We start from the raw sequence: 14,174 nt of genomic DNA, 5'->3' as shown, positions 1-14,174 counted from the left end.
TTTAATTTAAAATTAAATCTAATCTAATCTAGGATAATTTTAGACTGATTAAATAAGTATTAGGGATTGATTCAATTATATTCTAATTAAACTAAGTTCAATTGGATCGATTGAATTATATTTCAAATCAATTAAAAGTTATTTAATATTATTTAATATGAATTATATTTAAAAAAAATAAATTAAAATATTAAATTAAAACAAGAAGGATCAGCGAAGGATGAACGGGTTACGGAGGGAAAAAATTGATACTATATGAGATGTAAATAATAAAATAATGTTTTATTTTTAAAGATTATCAATAACAAAGGGTTGTCAAAATAAGATTATAAACGGTAAAAAAAAAAGGAGGTTATAAAGAGTAATTTTCTCTGTCTAAACACAGCGACGAGGGTATTTTAGGCATTTGACGTCGAAAAAAGTTTCTCGCGTGTAGCGCCGAGGCGGTTCGAGAACATTCACAGAGACGAACGAGAAAGCGCGAGAGATGGCGGCGGCGAGGGCGGGACTCCGGCGGCTCTTTTCCATCTCCGCCATCTCTCCTCCGCCTCTCGCCGCCGCAGCCCCGGCATCGGAGTCGGAATTTCGGCGGCTTTTCTCCATCTCCGCCTTCTCTCCTCCGCTTCCAGCGGCTGCCCGTCCGGCGGCGGAGCCGTCCACCAACCTCTTCGTCTCAGGCAAGACTCCGTGTCATTTTATATCGCCTTTTCTACCCTTATTGTTCATTTTGGTTCTAGAATCGGATACAAGATCTGGAAGGGTCTCATCCTGCTCTTGTCCTCTGCTTAGAAGATCAGTTTTCTTGGTTGTGATCATGATCTTTTATTTGACTAATTACAGATTATTCATGTAGTTAGATCTCCTAAGTATCTCATTCCTTAAACTTAAAAAATTTATATTGAAATCGGTTATGAAAATTAAATATTTAACTTCGTTTATCTTAATGTCAGTCTAATGAAATACGAAAATAAATGATAAAAAGATAATTTTAATATTTCAGTTGGTGGTGGTGATACTGTTGAGATCATTGTTATGAATGAGAAGAATGACGACTAGAGGTGAGGGTCGTTCTGCATCTGCATCGATTGTATTTTCATCACTTTGACAACTACGTCGATGCTGACGTAGATGTAGAGCGATGAAAGGACTGCTCGGGTGGCTATTGTAGATGAGAAGAGCGACGACGAGAGGTGAGGGCTGCTTTGCGTCTGCGTCCGCGTCGACGTCGATGCAGTTGTCGAGGGGCCCTCACCTCTTGTCGTCGTTCTCCTCATCCACAACAGTGCTGTCGTCCGCTACCACTGATGCCGTTTGTCACTATCAATTGAAACATTAAAATTATCTTTTTGCCTTTTGTTTTCGTCGGTAAAACCAACGATGTTAGGGTAAATAGAATTAGATGTTTCATTTTCATAACTATAGGGATTTCAATGTAAGCTTTTTAAGTATAGGGACCAAGATGTCAATGAGATCTAATTACAGAGGGTAATATGTAATTAGCCCTCTTTTATTTCTTGGACATCTCCACAAATTTAGGAAAAAAACTCTTTTTTTGAGACGTTTGATTTGGGCTAGTAGCAGTTTTGGATCTTTTTAGCTGTTCTTGTTCTTGAGGTTGCTTATACTTGAAAATATCATGACTTTTGTATTCGAAGCTACCATGTGAGTTAAATTATGCATTAGAAGTCTTCTGCAGAAAGAATGCTGCAGGTTCCTTGTTAGGGGTTATCTCGTTGTCATATGCCCTCAAGTTCTCTTACATGTAAGAGATGATAGGTTCTTGGTGCACAATCTATATGCATGGTAGATGTTTGGCAATTTTGGTTTGTTCGAACCAAGCACCTTATAATGAAATGGTTGGTTTGGGTATAGTCACTGGCATGGACTATAAGACCATCTTCTGATTCTTGGTCTGTGAAGTAGAAGCAAATTGCTAGAACTTATAAACAACACAAAGTAGTATATCTCGGGAACTAGTTGCACCCTCTACAGTTCTTATCATGTGTGTTTATATTTATTTATTTTTAATCTTAAACATTGGTTTGATTGTGATAAACCAGAACCACTTATCAAAGTGAGAACCATATCTGATATATCTGAAAGTGTCACTTTGACGGATTATCCCGAGATCTTGGCTTAAATTTCTCTTTTGTCATTTACCCTTGCATGAAGGAAAAAAAAAAGAAGAGAAGAGATGTGCTGACATTGATTGTAGTCTAAGTGAGTTCTTTTAGAATTAGCAATATTGGTAAACTCAGAACCAAAAGGGGTAACAGATTATTGCAATATATTTCGAAGGAAGCTTATTGCTGCAATGTTCTTTTTTTCTTTTTATTAATGAGTTATGTTTGTGTTAGTGTGTGATAATTTTTGGGTCTCTGCGTGTGCTGTATTGTCTTTTTCCTGTCTTTCATATTAAGAAGATGCTAGCTGAATAGATATATAAGAAGATTTTTAGTCCATTTTTTGTACACAAATTAGCTCTTTGACTTAATAATCGACTCAAGGCAGGCCAGTTGGATCTTTTGGTTGGCCCTTAGCCATTAAGTCTGAACTATTTGCTTCTGTTGTGTCCTGACTTGTAATTACTCCATGTAAGATAATTAGAGATATAATTTTGTGTATGCCAACATAAGTCAGAAGACAGATCTGTTGTCAGATTGAGGCCTTCTGACCAATATGGACTAGTGTTGCATTATTTATTATAGATGGAACCTTCCCAGAGAGCCATCTATTTGCTAAGAAATGATAAATTATAAGAACAGATAATCAAGCAAATTGATGATCATAATAGGATTGCTACCTGTTGGAGTTGGTGTCAACAGAGTCATCTTGGATTGTTATGGCTCCAGTAAGACTGGCCAACCTTTCTTGGTTCCTAGACAAGTCAATGTTAACACTGATTCTCTTTCACAAATCAAACAGATTACAGTCGATATGCAGATCTTAAAAGTCTTCTCTTTTCTGTAGTTTTTGTTTTTCTGTAACATTGTTAGTGTAATGTCAGTTTTTTTTCAATTTGTGTTCTCCTTTATTAGAGCAAAGTGGTTTGCAGGACTGAATAAGGGAACTACATCTGAGGGACTGTGGGAAGCTTTCTCAAAATTTGGGCAAGTAGTCCATGGTATCTTATTGTCTTGAGAAAAGTTTTCTTTATTAGATCATATCCATAGATGCTAATAGCATCTTATATACAGCTAGGGTTGTGACGGACCGTGTGTCTGGATATTCCAAAGGGTTCGGTTTTGTTAGATATGCCACACTGGAAGAAGCAGAAGCTGGAATGAAAGGCATGGATGGCAAGGTGAGTCATAACTCAAATTTTATATATTCTCTGTGAATCTTTATATTTTGTGCTGTGAATATTCACATCAAGAATTTTAATCGGTTGGATTTTATAATTGCAGATCATTATATCAAGTCGATATTTTACGTTATGAATGGGAATTCTACATAGAAGGGTCTCATTTAAAACCATCCATTCTATCATAGCTTTCTTTCAGTTCCTCATTTTATCGTGTCCAACTCTATGTATTCCTCTATCCATACATAAATGGCATATCAGTTGCATCATAATTAGAAAATAAATATTATAAATTTGATTTGATCAGAACAAACGGATGGCTGAGACCAGAAGTTATCAAGAGGTTCCATGGGCAGATGGGACCATTATAGTACACTGCATAGAATTTTCATTTCTTTTTTTTATTGACTGCACTGTTCATCGACAGTGGCCAATTTTCGAGTGGATCTTTTAGTTTTTCTTTTTTTGGAATACCGGTCTTCATCCTCTCTCACATTTCTTCCTTTTGAATGCAGTTTCTAGATGGATGGGTTATTTTTGCAGAGTATGCAAGGCCCAGACCACCCCCACCAGGACAAACACAGCTTCAGACAGCAGCAGCACCACCTCCTCAGGCAATGGAGCCTCCTGCCGGCCACCAGTAGATCTTGAAAACGTTCTTACTACATATCTGAGACATTTTTGTTTACCCTAATTGTACATTTCTTGTTTTAATTGGAGGATAACAAGAGGACCACATGGACTCAGTATTAGAGGTAAAAGATGGACACTTATTTACATGAATTGATCATAATTTGTCATTTATCTTGTGCTTCAAGTTTTATTGTTGCAATTGTTCTTCACTGCTGGTCTCAACTTGTCAAAGGCTTGCTTTTGATTTTGATGTTACTGAATCGGTTGAGAAGCCCTTTTTTCTTCAAGTCATGGAGTATGTTAACAGCAGCAGATGAAATGATTATATAATGATATGAATTTAAGGAATTAGAATTTATTTCCTACGTGTTTCACCTGAAGTTTCCATATATGCAATTCTTTCATAATATAGGTATAATTTTTTCCTTAATATAAATTAATTATTATAAATAATATTTTTTTTTTATTAATTTTCATGTGTATTAAATTAAGGAAATGATTAAATTTGATTTCCTGAATCATGTGGATAAATTAAAAATTTTACTAATTAATTAGATTATTAATTGATTTATTTCCTAATAAGTGATGTTTGATTTATTTCCTAACTAATAAGTGATGTGATTTTTAGAAAGTAAATAGTATACGTGTGAATCATAATAAATAAATATTATATTTAATCTTTGGGTGTGTAAGTAAAATAAAAAGAAAATTAAAAAGTTTAAATTAAATTTTAATATTGATTTAATTATTAATTTTTTTTTATTTTTTTGATTAATATAATATTTAATTTATTTAATTAGATATATTTATATTTCAAGAATTATGTGTGAATTTGTATGATGTAATTAGTTTTAAATTTAAGATCGTGAATTTAAAATTTTTAATTCATGGATTTGAGTTATTTTTTAATAATTTAAAATATTAAAATCTAATTTGATAAGAGGAGTTTAATCGCGGTCTAACTTGAGTCAAGTTAATATGTTAGACCAGACCGACTTAGCCCATGTGGTTATGTACAACCCAGTTCATGTAGCTAGGTATAGCTCAGCCAATGTGACTAGGCATGACCTAACCCCATGTGACCATGTAGGAGCTAGCCCATGTGGCAATGTACGACCCAACCCATGTGGTTAAGTACAATGCTGTCCATATGGCCATGTACGTCCTAACCTATGTGACAAGGTACGATCCCCAAGCATGACTCAACTCATGTGGCTAGGTACTATCCAATCCATATGACCATATATGACCTAGCCCATATGGTAAGATACGACCCAACTATGCGGCTTTATGCAGCCAAGTATGACCCAATCCATGTAGTTAAACATAACCCCAACTCATGTGTCTAGGCATGACACAATCCCAACTTAGCCTAGTCTATGAAGTTAAGCCTACTAGTTATGCGATTGGCATTAGACATATTGTCACTCCTCTATTTAGCTGGTTGTATCTTAACTCAACATAATGCTGGAAAATCTGGAGCGACATCACATGCGCAATGGAAGAATATAAAATAAAAATCTCAGAATTTTTCGTAGAAAAAAAGGTTTTATCGTTATAGAAAGATTAGTACGCAAAAACCTGCAAAACCAAAAAACTACTCATACAAGAAAGATTGTGTTACATAGGGAGATCGTATATCCTTGAATTCCTACATATATGTGGGAGAGGATGAAGGAGGTCAATTGTCCTCCTTGTTTAATCTCGAATTTTGATGATGACATTAATTAGTGAATTAATGATCTAATCCATATGTTGAGATAAGTGATCCAGGACTAACTATGATTATGAGAAAGGTAAAGCGATTAAAGAAGAATCAAAGTTGGGCGAGAGTCAATGATTAAGCATCGGGCTAGATGAATCGGGAGATACACCGAAGGATCAGACGATGCAACGAAAGCTCGTTGGAAGATCGGAAGCTTGTTAGAAGATCGATGGGAGTTCATCGAAAGATTGCCGGAAGTTCGCCGAAAGTCTCATCGGGAGTTCAAATGAACAATTGACATGACGGACAATGAAGATTACTTACATTTTAATTGTTTATGCCTTTAATTATCGTAGTTAGGGGTTCAATTTGAGTTAGGTTTGACAAAAATCTTACTAACTCAATTATGGGCCAATTGGGCCCAAGACATGGCTGGGTTGGGCCAGATGGAAGGCCCATCGGCCACTTGGTGCCTTGCGCCTATGTCACAGACTTAGCTGGTTTTGCCAAGTCGTGCGGCACCCTTGCGTGTCCGTCCACAAAGGTCAGCCTCCCCGAAGCCTCCCATTGTCCCTTAGGACCAACAAAAGAGAGAACGGGTTAGAGAGAACGCCTCAATCGGGATCCATAAGCAAACATTTCCGAAAAACACTTCATAGACAATGCAAATTATAAACAGACTTTACAAGCTCTGAATAGTTGTACAATAAAGGATAAAATGGTCCATTATAAATCAAAAATCTCTCATACGTGTCCACATGACACAATCTTTATTTACAAGATTAAAGCGGCCACCAACCTAACTAAAATGTGACTATTAAGCCTTCGGCCGTCTCTCTACATGCTGTACAAAGCATGAACATACCAAAAGACACGGACATACATAAGCATTTCATCAAACATCCTGTTTAGAAGTTTGTCCGTGACATTCTCCCCCACTTATTCCTTCGACGTCCTCATCGAAGCCTTTGTCGACACTGCAACTCCTCGCCTTTGCTGAGTCTTCAATCTTCTGCTCCAGCTGCAATGCGTCTCTTGGCTCCCAACTGCTCTCCGCTGCTGTTTTTGAGTAGTCGAACCTTTGATCCGCCATGCTGCTTCAACTCACCAATGACTCTGACTCTGGTGTGGGGTTGGCTGAGTTGTGTTGATCCTTGTTGATTCCTGCGGATCCTCCAAATGAAGGAAAAGACCATCCTTACTGCGCTAGTCTCTTAAATGCCTCATGCTGTTTGAACTGGGCGGATGCTTGTTGGAGCTTTTAACGAGCATCGTCTCGTAAACTTCTGAAGTTTTGGGTCCTTCCTCCATAAAATTTGCTCATTGACTCTTCTTTCACTTAGTTGTCACATCCAAGTAGGTTCGCATCACTTCCGCTTTCGATTGACATTTCGTTGGGAAATGAAGCGAACAATCTACTCTCAGTAACACTGATCACTGTTGGTGAGGATTTGACAACCATTGTCTTCCATTATTTTCGAAGGGTCTTTGAACATATGCAGAGCTCATCTGCTGGATAGATAAGAAAATTGGGGTACTCGGTTTCGCCCATTCTCTTAAGAGTTGAGAAGGTAAAGGTTACTTGACTTTGCCCGCCACCTCGAGGTTGTACTCCATGCATCGAGCTGGTTACTGGCCTTCGCCTGCTCTTTGCTCACACTTCTGAAGCACTTGAAGTGTTTGCACTACTTGCGTTGAGTTAGCTACTGTGATTCACCTTCTCAATGCCATCGAACTTCTGGAATGCAGGAAGTTTTCACCCTAACTTGGAGTAATTCTCTAATAGATTTGGTCGCCTTTGGGATTGTATCGTCTTCTCCATCAACCTTGCCGCCTACTCCCCTGAGTAGCGAAGGTACAACACCGCGTACTGCCTACTTCGTTCCTTGGTCATGCACTCTTGCATGACCCGAAGTCCTTCACTTTCGGCTATCTTGATGAGAAACTCATTAACACCGGTCTTACGAAGTTCCTTGGCCTCTGCCCTTCAGCCTTGTCTCGGTACTTGGAGTTTGCCTCTGCATGCTCCACCTCCTCGATCCCTTTCACGACCAAGCGCTCTCCCTCCATGAGAGCAAGGGATCAATGACTTTCACGGAAGTTCCGCCTCTGTGGTACCATGGCGCTGCCATGCCCATGGCACTACTATCCGTCGCCTCGCATCTGCATCCCTTTTCTTCACAATCAGTAGATATGCCTCTGTGACACTCCTCCGAGTCCACCTCCATTCTAATTGATGCTTGATTTTGGGTAGCTAAGTCCCTCTGGACTCATCGTCGCTTCCTCGCACCTTTCGACCCCCTGCTTCAACACCTCTGTGTTCTCTAAGCAGTTTATTTGGTCGATGGAAAGACAGACTGTAACTCCCATGCATGGCCTCTGCCATCACGTTGTAGGATTTGCACCGATTCTGTTCTCCTTAGTTTCCTTGGTAGCAACGTTCGCTTACTCGACTTAGTCCTCTGACTTGCCGGGCTCCCTTAAGCGAATATGAGCTCTAGAGTAGTCCAACTCTCCAACTACTTCGATCATACCTCTGTATGATTAAGTCCCTCTCATGGGACTCATTAGTACTTGCATTCGAACTTTTCCCTTGGTGGAACACAGCCCCCATATGCTGATGACCAAGGTTTTCATCCGATGCAAAATTCGATGCACCCCCGGAAGACCCGCCTCTGCGGTACCATGGCCTTCACTCCTTGAATCCATAGCCCTTCTTGTCGTCGTGTTGTTCACCGAAGTGGAGCTTCCAGTAGCTCCCGATCATACCTCCGTATGATCTAGTCCCTCACGGGACTAGATTGTGTGTATCGCATTGCCACGAACTGTTCCACTACGATCCGCTGCACCATGTCGTCTCCTGGTGACATCTCTATTGCATTCTGATTCTTGTGGGATAAACTCGAATTGTGAACCCTTCATGTGTGGCCTCTGCCAATACATCGTAGGGTCTCTTCCACCTTCGATTTTGTTCGCTCCTTTGGCAATCGACCTTCATCCACCCACTCTTGGGTCACACCTAGATGAAGCACCGCTCTAGGACAGTCCGTCGCTTAGTAGCTCCCGAAGTCCCCTGACTTCGCTGCAATTAGTGCACTATTGTCTGGATCCTGGGCCTCTGCCCCTACCAGCATAATCTCCGCTGCACACCGTTTCCTGCCCAGCAACTTTGATTTGCAACACTGTGGCATATTCTTCAAGAGTACCCGCCTCTACGTCCTCTTACCCCGTGCTAAGGCCTTCTGAACCCAACTTCACCTCCGCAAATTGAGTCGCCTTAGTTCCTCCATCAAATGCTTTTCCGAGATAAGGTGCATGTGCCCAGAAGCTCCCTTCGTCTTTGGCACCATGCAAAATGAGTCCACTCCGTTAGAATGAAGGACCCATGGAACAACATGATCCTACTCTTGCCTCTACAAGAGTTCATATCCTTGACCTCTGTCTAAGGAAAACACTGTACCTCTGCTCCATGTTCCAACTTCTATGCTGGCTCCCTTCATGCGGCTTGGATACTTCGCCAAGTTACACCCAAGTTACTCCGCTCCTCGTTTTTGCATTGAGTCGATGATGGCCCTCGCGCCCACCATTCCATGGGTCAGCCCTCCCTTGAGTCCGATCTTCATATCGACTCCAAGTGTGCCTTCATTCAAATATGTTTGATCTGTTAAAGCCGGTTTAGGGTGATTCCAAACCACCTTGACCAGTTCAAACCTACTCGACCTACTTGAGATTCATCAAATCCAAATTAGACCCGTTTAGGGTGATTCCATATAGGTTTTATAATGATTTGAGGTTAGTTTTGTTAGGTCATAATCGAATTGAGTTTAGTTTAAATCAATTGAACTATTCAAATTAGGATTTTAGTTAATCGAGAACTATTAAAAGATTAATAGTTCATACCTTTATGATTTAATGAACTTAAAAACTTTATACGAAGATATTATTTAAAAATAATTATTAATTTTTTTTAGTTTATGATATTGATATGATTGTTACCATATAGTACATGTGACTAGACTAGTGGTCTACATTAAAAGTGCAATATGTGAAAGGAGTCGTAGGCTCATCATAGTGCAAAGCCACCAATGGACATAGTCTAATAAATCATACATCAAACATGATCTCTTTTAATATTTGGTCATACTATTTCTTGGATGCATATGTGAATGAATGGATGAATGTAAATAAATGATCATGGATGTTTATATATCCTTACCGAGGGTAGGTATGATGATTTCCTTCGAGGATTAGCGGGCCATCAGATGTAACGACTAAATGATTCCTCCATCCATTGTTAGGAGACCATTTGGGCGGGTGAGGGATATCACTCCATCAGTTGTTGGGAGTACGATATAAATTATCTCTATTCGGGGAATTCATCCCGTGGAGTATATCTCTTCATTTGTTGTTGGGAAAATGCATCATCGGGTGTGATGGGTATGATATACGCTTTTCTGGTTGATGTATAACTTTATTTATTAAGTAAAAAATTATCATCATTTTTTTATGCATAAATTTTATGATGAATCAATATATTATTTTTTATTAAATTATTGATATTTGTTTCATGAACATTGAAGATTATTTTTATGATTTTTCTAAGGTTCCTACAAATATGTGTGATTGCTAATATATTTTTATTTTATATTTATTTTTAGAATAATCTATAACTTTGTAATAGATCTAAAGCAAGAAACTAATAATTCTAGTAAAAAAATATGGTTATTTTCTAATTAATAGAATATTTATTATTATAAAAATAAAAATTTAAATTTAAAAAAATATATTTTATAAATTATGAATAATAAAATGATAATTTATTATATTTTATAAATATAGGATATGACAATACTTTCATATTATAGGCAATGGATGAAATGGGTTTACAATTAAATCTGGCAAAATCTTACATCATTCACATTATGCAAAGAGCATGACAGGCATCTAAATATAAATCTTTTGAAGATGCCAACTAATTTAGTTTAAGTAAATTCATAGAAAGCTTCCAAGATTGAATAGCCATATTTTTAGTAAAAAAAAGTTATTGTTTGATCAAATGGTCCTGATATAAAATCTCATCTTCATCATTTCTCGTCTTCATCATTTGTCATTCGTAGATATAAATCTTTTGAAGATGCTGACTATTTTAGTTTAAATAAATTCATAATAAGCTTCCAAGATTGAATACCCATATTTTTAGTAAAAAAAAATTATTGTGTGATCAAATGTTGCTGATATAAAATATTCGTCTTCATCATTTGCCATTTGTAGAAAATATGACTCCATTCCTTGTGCAGAAGTTCCCATAACAAGCTTCAAAAGTTAAAAGTTCAAAGTTTTCAAAGAAAATAAATCAGCCATAAGGACCAAAAACTCACTGAAGTAAATTTAGCACATAGTGGGAACCAAATGAATGCCAGAGTTGATGTGAAGGATCAGAAAAACCTGATGAGGAAAATTTAATGAAGAACAATTTTTTGTTCTATGAAGTAGTATTGTCAAACAGATCTTAGTGCACAGAATGGCTGATCACAAGAACATTATAGCAGTTACTACCAGGCAATTGTTCTTATTACTTTCTTTTGAAAAATTTCCAGAAAGATTAATCTTTACATTCAATGAAAGTTATTGAAATGTAGATTCTTTTCCGATCACTTCAGTTTGTCGAAAAGCTTAAGTGCAACCTGCGGTCGAAAATAAGTTTCAGTTGATGCTCATCTCTTACTCCTTCCTGGAAGAAATGGATGCACAAAAGAGAAGTGTACTTACACACTCATCGATACACTTCCAGTAATCAAAGTATTGCCCAGTACAATGCTTATGCCCAGTTTCATCTCCTTTGATTCTCTTAACGCATGCCTGCATGAGTTTTAGCATGCATGTTGCAGATGGTCAAATAATTTCTTAAAGACAAAGGTAAAGAACAGAAAAATAATCAATCAGGGCATATGATACTTTTGTGAAAATAACTTTAAGAACTAAGTACGAGTAACAGTAACATGTTCTGTATTTTAACAGTTAATACTTAAATGTACTTATCAAAAACCTACTAACCTATATTTTCTCATTCATGGAAACCAACATGTAGAAGAGAAATACCAACCAGGAAGTGGTCAGTCTTAGAAAAACAAGATCCAAAACCAAGACTATATTTATAAAATGACCATGGAAAAAGAACCGTCATTGTGCCTAGGACCCACAGGCTTTCAGTCACATGAACAGTCCAATGTGTTCAGAGCGTGCCCTTGATAATTGCATCATTGTGCATAAGACGTGAGGGCACTCAGCCACATGGACAGTTAAATGTGGTCATCAGCGCCTAAGCCATTAACCTAGATCATGCGAGGCACATTAGCATGACGTGCTCCTATTCGAATCAGAGACTGAAACCCAACTTTTTAAACAAAGAGCCACCAAGAAGCACCAAACGTCAATTGCAAGAAAACAAACCAAGCGTCAATTGAAAGAAAACAGAGCCTCCAGCATATAAGGATAGCTTTGAGCAATTGTTGCTTCGGATTTATCTCTGGTAAACTAACTAAAACAGAATGCTAAAATGGAAAATGACATAGCTGAGGTTATTTGAACCAACATCAATAACATTTAGTAATGTTAATGTAGCAGGACTAATTAAACACAAAAAGGGGAAACACAGAGAACAGACTGTTCAAAAAAAATTAGTGGACCTGTTGGTATCTTGGTGAAGTACTATGACATTTTTGCAAAGTGAAGTGTTTCTGATAGATCCCATGACAATAAAGAATAAGAAGTAAATAAAGATATCATTTGCTAGTTATTAAAATTTAAAGTTAAAATACGTTCAAATTACACTGAAGGCTCGAGGAAAGATCTTTAAGCATATCAAACAATAGGTATAGGTCAGAATTTATATTTAAAGTAGATCTCACAAAAGGAATTGCAGTCACAGTTCCAAAATTATCGAAATAGGAACCATAATAGACAAGTACAGAAATAAGGGGATATAGAAAATAAACTTTTATCAGATTTACTAGAAGCACTTGATCAAAATAACACAAAAGATCTGGAGTTCATAAAGAGTTCATCAGAACCTCAATTACACAAAAAGTATATTCCAAACTCTCTACCTGGTTCAGTCTCACTAGTTGTGCATAAAAGATGACAAGCTATGAAGCTTCAGGGAAATGAGACATGATAATGCAATCTTAAATACCTGATATGCACGTAAAGGCCGTACACACTTTGGTTTGCAAGTATCCTCAAGATACTGCTTTGGATCAACTGGTTCCTCATCCGCCCTAAAATTGAAGCAAAAAAGTAATTGTAACATCCGATGCTCCACAGAGAAAAAAAAAGGTCTTCTTGGTGGAAAATAACTGTAATAAAACAATTAGTTATTAAGTGGAAGAACAAATTGCCAGCACTAGGAGATAGCATATAGCCCTAGATGCATATTGGATTAGAGAACAACATTGCATTTTTTCGCTTTTTAACATGGTATGTTGATTGTAACTTCTGTTAATCACATAAAATGGCATAAACACGGATAGAAAACCTACGGGTGACAAATAAATTGAGTCATACAATCCAAAAAAAAAAAGGAACAAGATAAAGATCATCAACTGAAATTAATCGGCGCAATGTGGCACTCACATTTTAGTTTGTAGAAACTGATGTATCCGGTGTACCTGCATCAAAAAGACACCGACTTCTATTACAGGTTCCCACTTACTATTCCTCTACAATACGGTAGACAATAGCACCCCAAATAGAACATCTTGCTTTCCGATTGCCGTGATAGAACCAACCAACAACAACATAAAAAGTACAGATCAATCTATTCCAGGAAATCTGAGAAAAAAAAAGCTCACAAACCCCCAAATCCAGTTTCCATAACCAGAAACACGGATGTTTCACGAAAGATCAGATCTCTATAGCGCGCACCGAATCAAAAGATGTTCAGAAGGGCCCCCGAGGCTTAGTAGCACTTGAATTCGTTCTCGTTCGAAGATGGAAGAAAGGAAAACCAGATGAGAGAAAACAATACCCTAAAAACTAGTCAACAGATTTCCACAAGGAACGGTGAAAGAAGGCAATTATTATTAGATCTACCAAAGCAGCCGCCAAAGATGCAGAAGAAGATGAACTGCCGCAGCAACCAAGTACGAAATCAAGCGGACCTCGATCGAGAAAGAGGAGGCGATGGATTGGGGGGCGGGGCGGGAGGAGACGCCCTTATATATTGGGCCCAATCCGAAGGACACGTTTCTTCTTTTCCCCTGTATGATTGGGAGAACGTATATACAATCAGTAATAATAAAAATATTGTGAAAACTTAAAGATTACAAAGTATGTTGATAAAATATTATTTGTTTATTTATTATATAATCTTAATATTTAGGCTTCAATGAAAAGACAATTATCTATTCGTTCGTTACTCATCCATTTTCTTTTCGTGATCTTAAATATTATTATTATTATTATTATTTTTCCAGACAAATATATTTCTCGAGACAATCATTTCCTCAGAAGATATCATCATTGTAGTCTGCA

General features: G+C 37.5%; 2 protein-coding genes across 9 annotated transcripts; one reads left to right on the top strand and one right to left on the bottom strand.

The window, feature by feature from the left end:
• Positions 1-414: 414 nt before the first annotated feature.
• LOC135597502 (organelle RRM domain-containing protein 2, mitochondrial-like) lies at positions 415-4,146 on the top strand. Its single transcript, XM_065090512.1, has 4 exons — positions 415-677; positions 3,056-3,124; positions 3,198-3,304; positions 3,820-4,146. The coding sequence occupies exons 1-4, from the start codon at positions 488-490 to the stop codon at positions 3,946-3,948; spliced, it is 495 nt and encodes a 164-aa protein (XP_064946584.1). The 5' UTR covers positions 415-487; the 3' UTR covers positions 3,949-4,146.
• A 7,045-nt stretch (positions 4,147-11,191) lies between these two features.
• Positions 11,192-13,906, bottom strand: LOC135597501 (cytochrome b-c1 complex subunit 6-1, mitochondrial-like). Of its 8 annotated transcripts, none has more exons than XM_065090509.1 (6): positions 13,734-13,873; positions 13,497-13,608; positions 13,275-13,309; positions 12,835-12,919; positions 11,412-11,501; positions 11,192-11,326 (listed from the first exon to the last, which is right to left on the bottom strand). In XM_065090509.1, coding segments are annotated over exons 3-6 (210 nt in total). In that variant the 5' UTR covers positions 13,277-13,309; positions 13,497-13,608; positions 13,734-13,873; the 3' UTR covers positions 11,192-11,293. The 8 variants fall into 8 exon arrangements, with proteins under 8 accessions (XP_064946581.1, XP_064946582.1, XP_064946583.1 ...); XM_065090510.1 differs by having other exon boundaries at positions 13,566-13,608; XM_065090511.1 differs by lacking the exon at positions 13,497-13,608 and having other exon boundaries at positions 13,802-13,906.
• Positions 13,907-14,174: the final 268 nt, after the last annotated feature.

The sequence above is a fragment of the Musa acuminata genome, chromosome BXJ1-11 (genome assembly GCF_036884655.1).
Source record: "Musa acuminata AAA Group cultivar baxijiao chromosome BXJ1-11, Cavendish_Baxijiao_AAA, whole genome shotgun sequence".
Taxonomy (NCBI): domain Eukaryota; kingdom Viridiplantae; phylum Streptophyta; class Magnoliopsida; order Zingiberales; family Musaceae; genus Musa; species Musa acuminata.
Note: the sequence above shows the minus strand (reverse complement) of the source record. Positions and strands in the feature narration are given on the sequence as shown.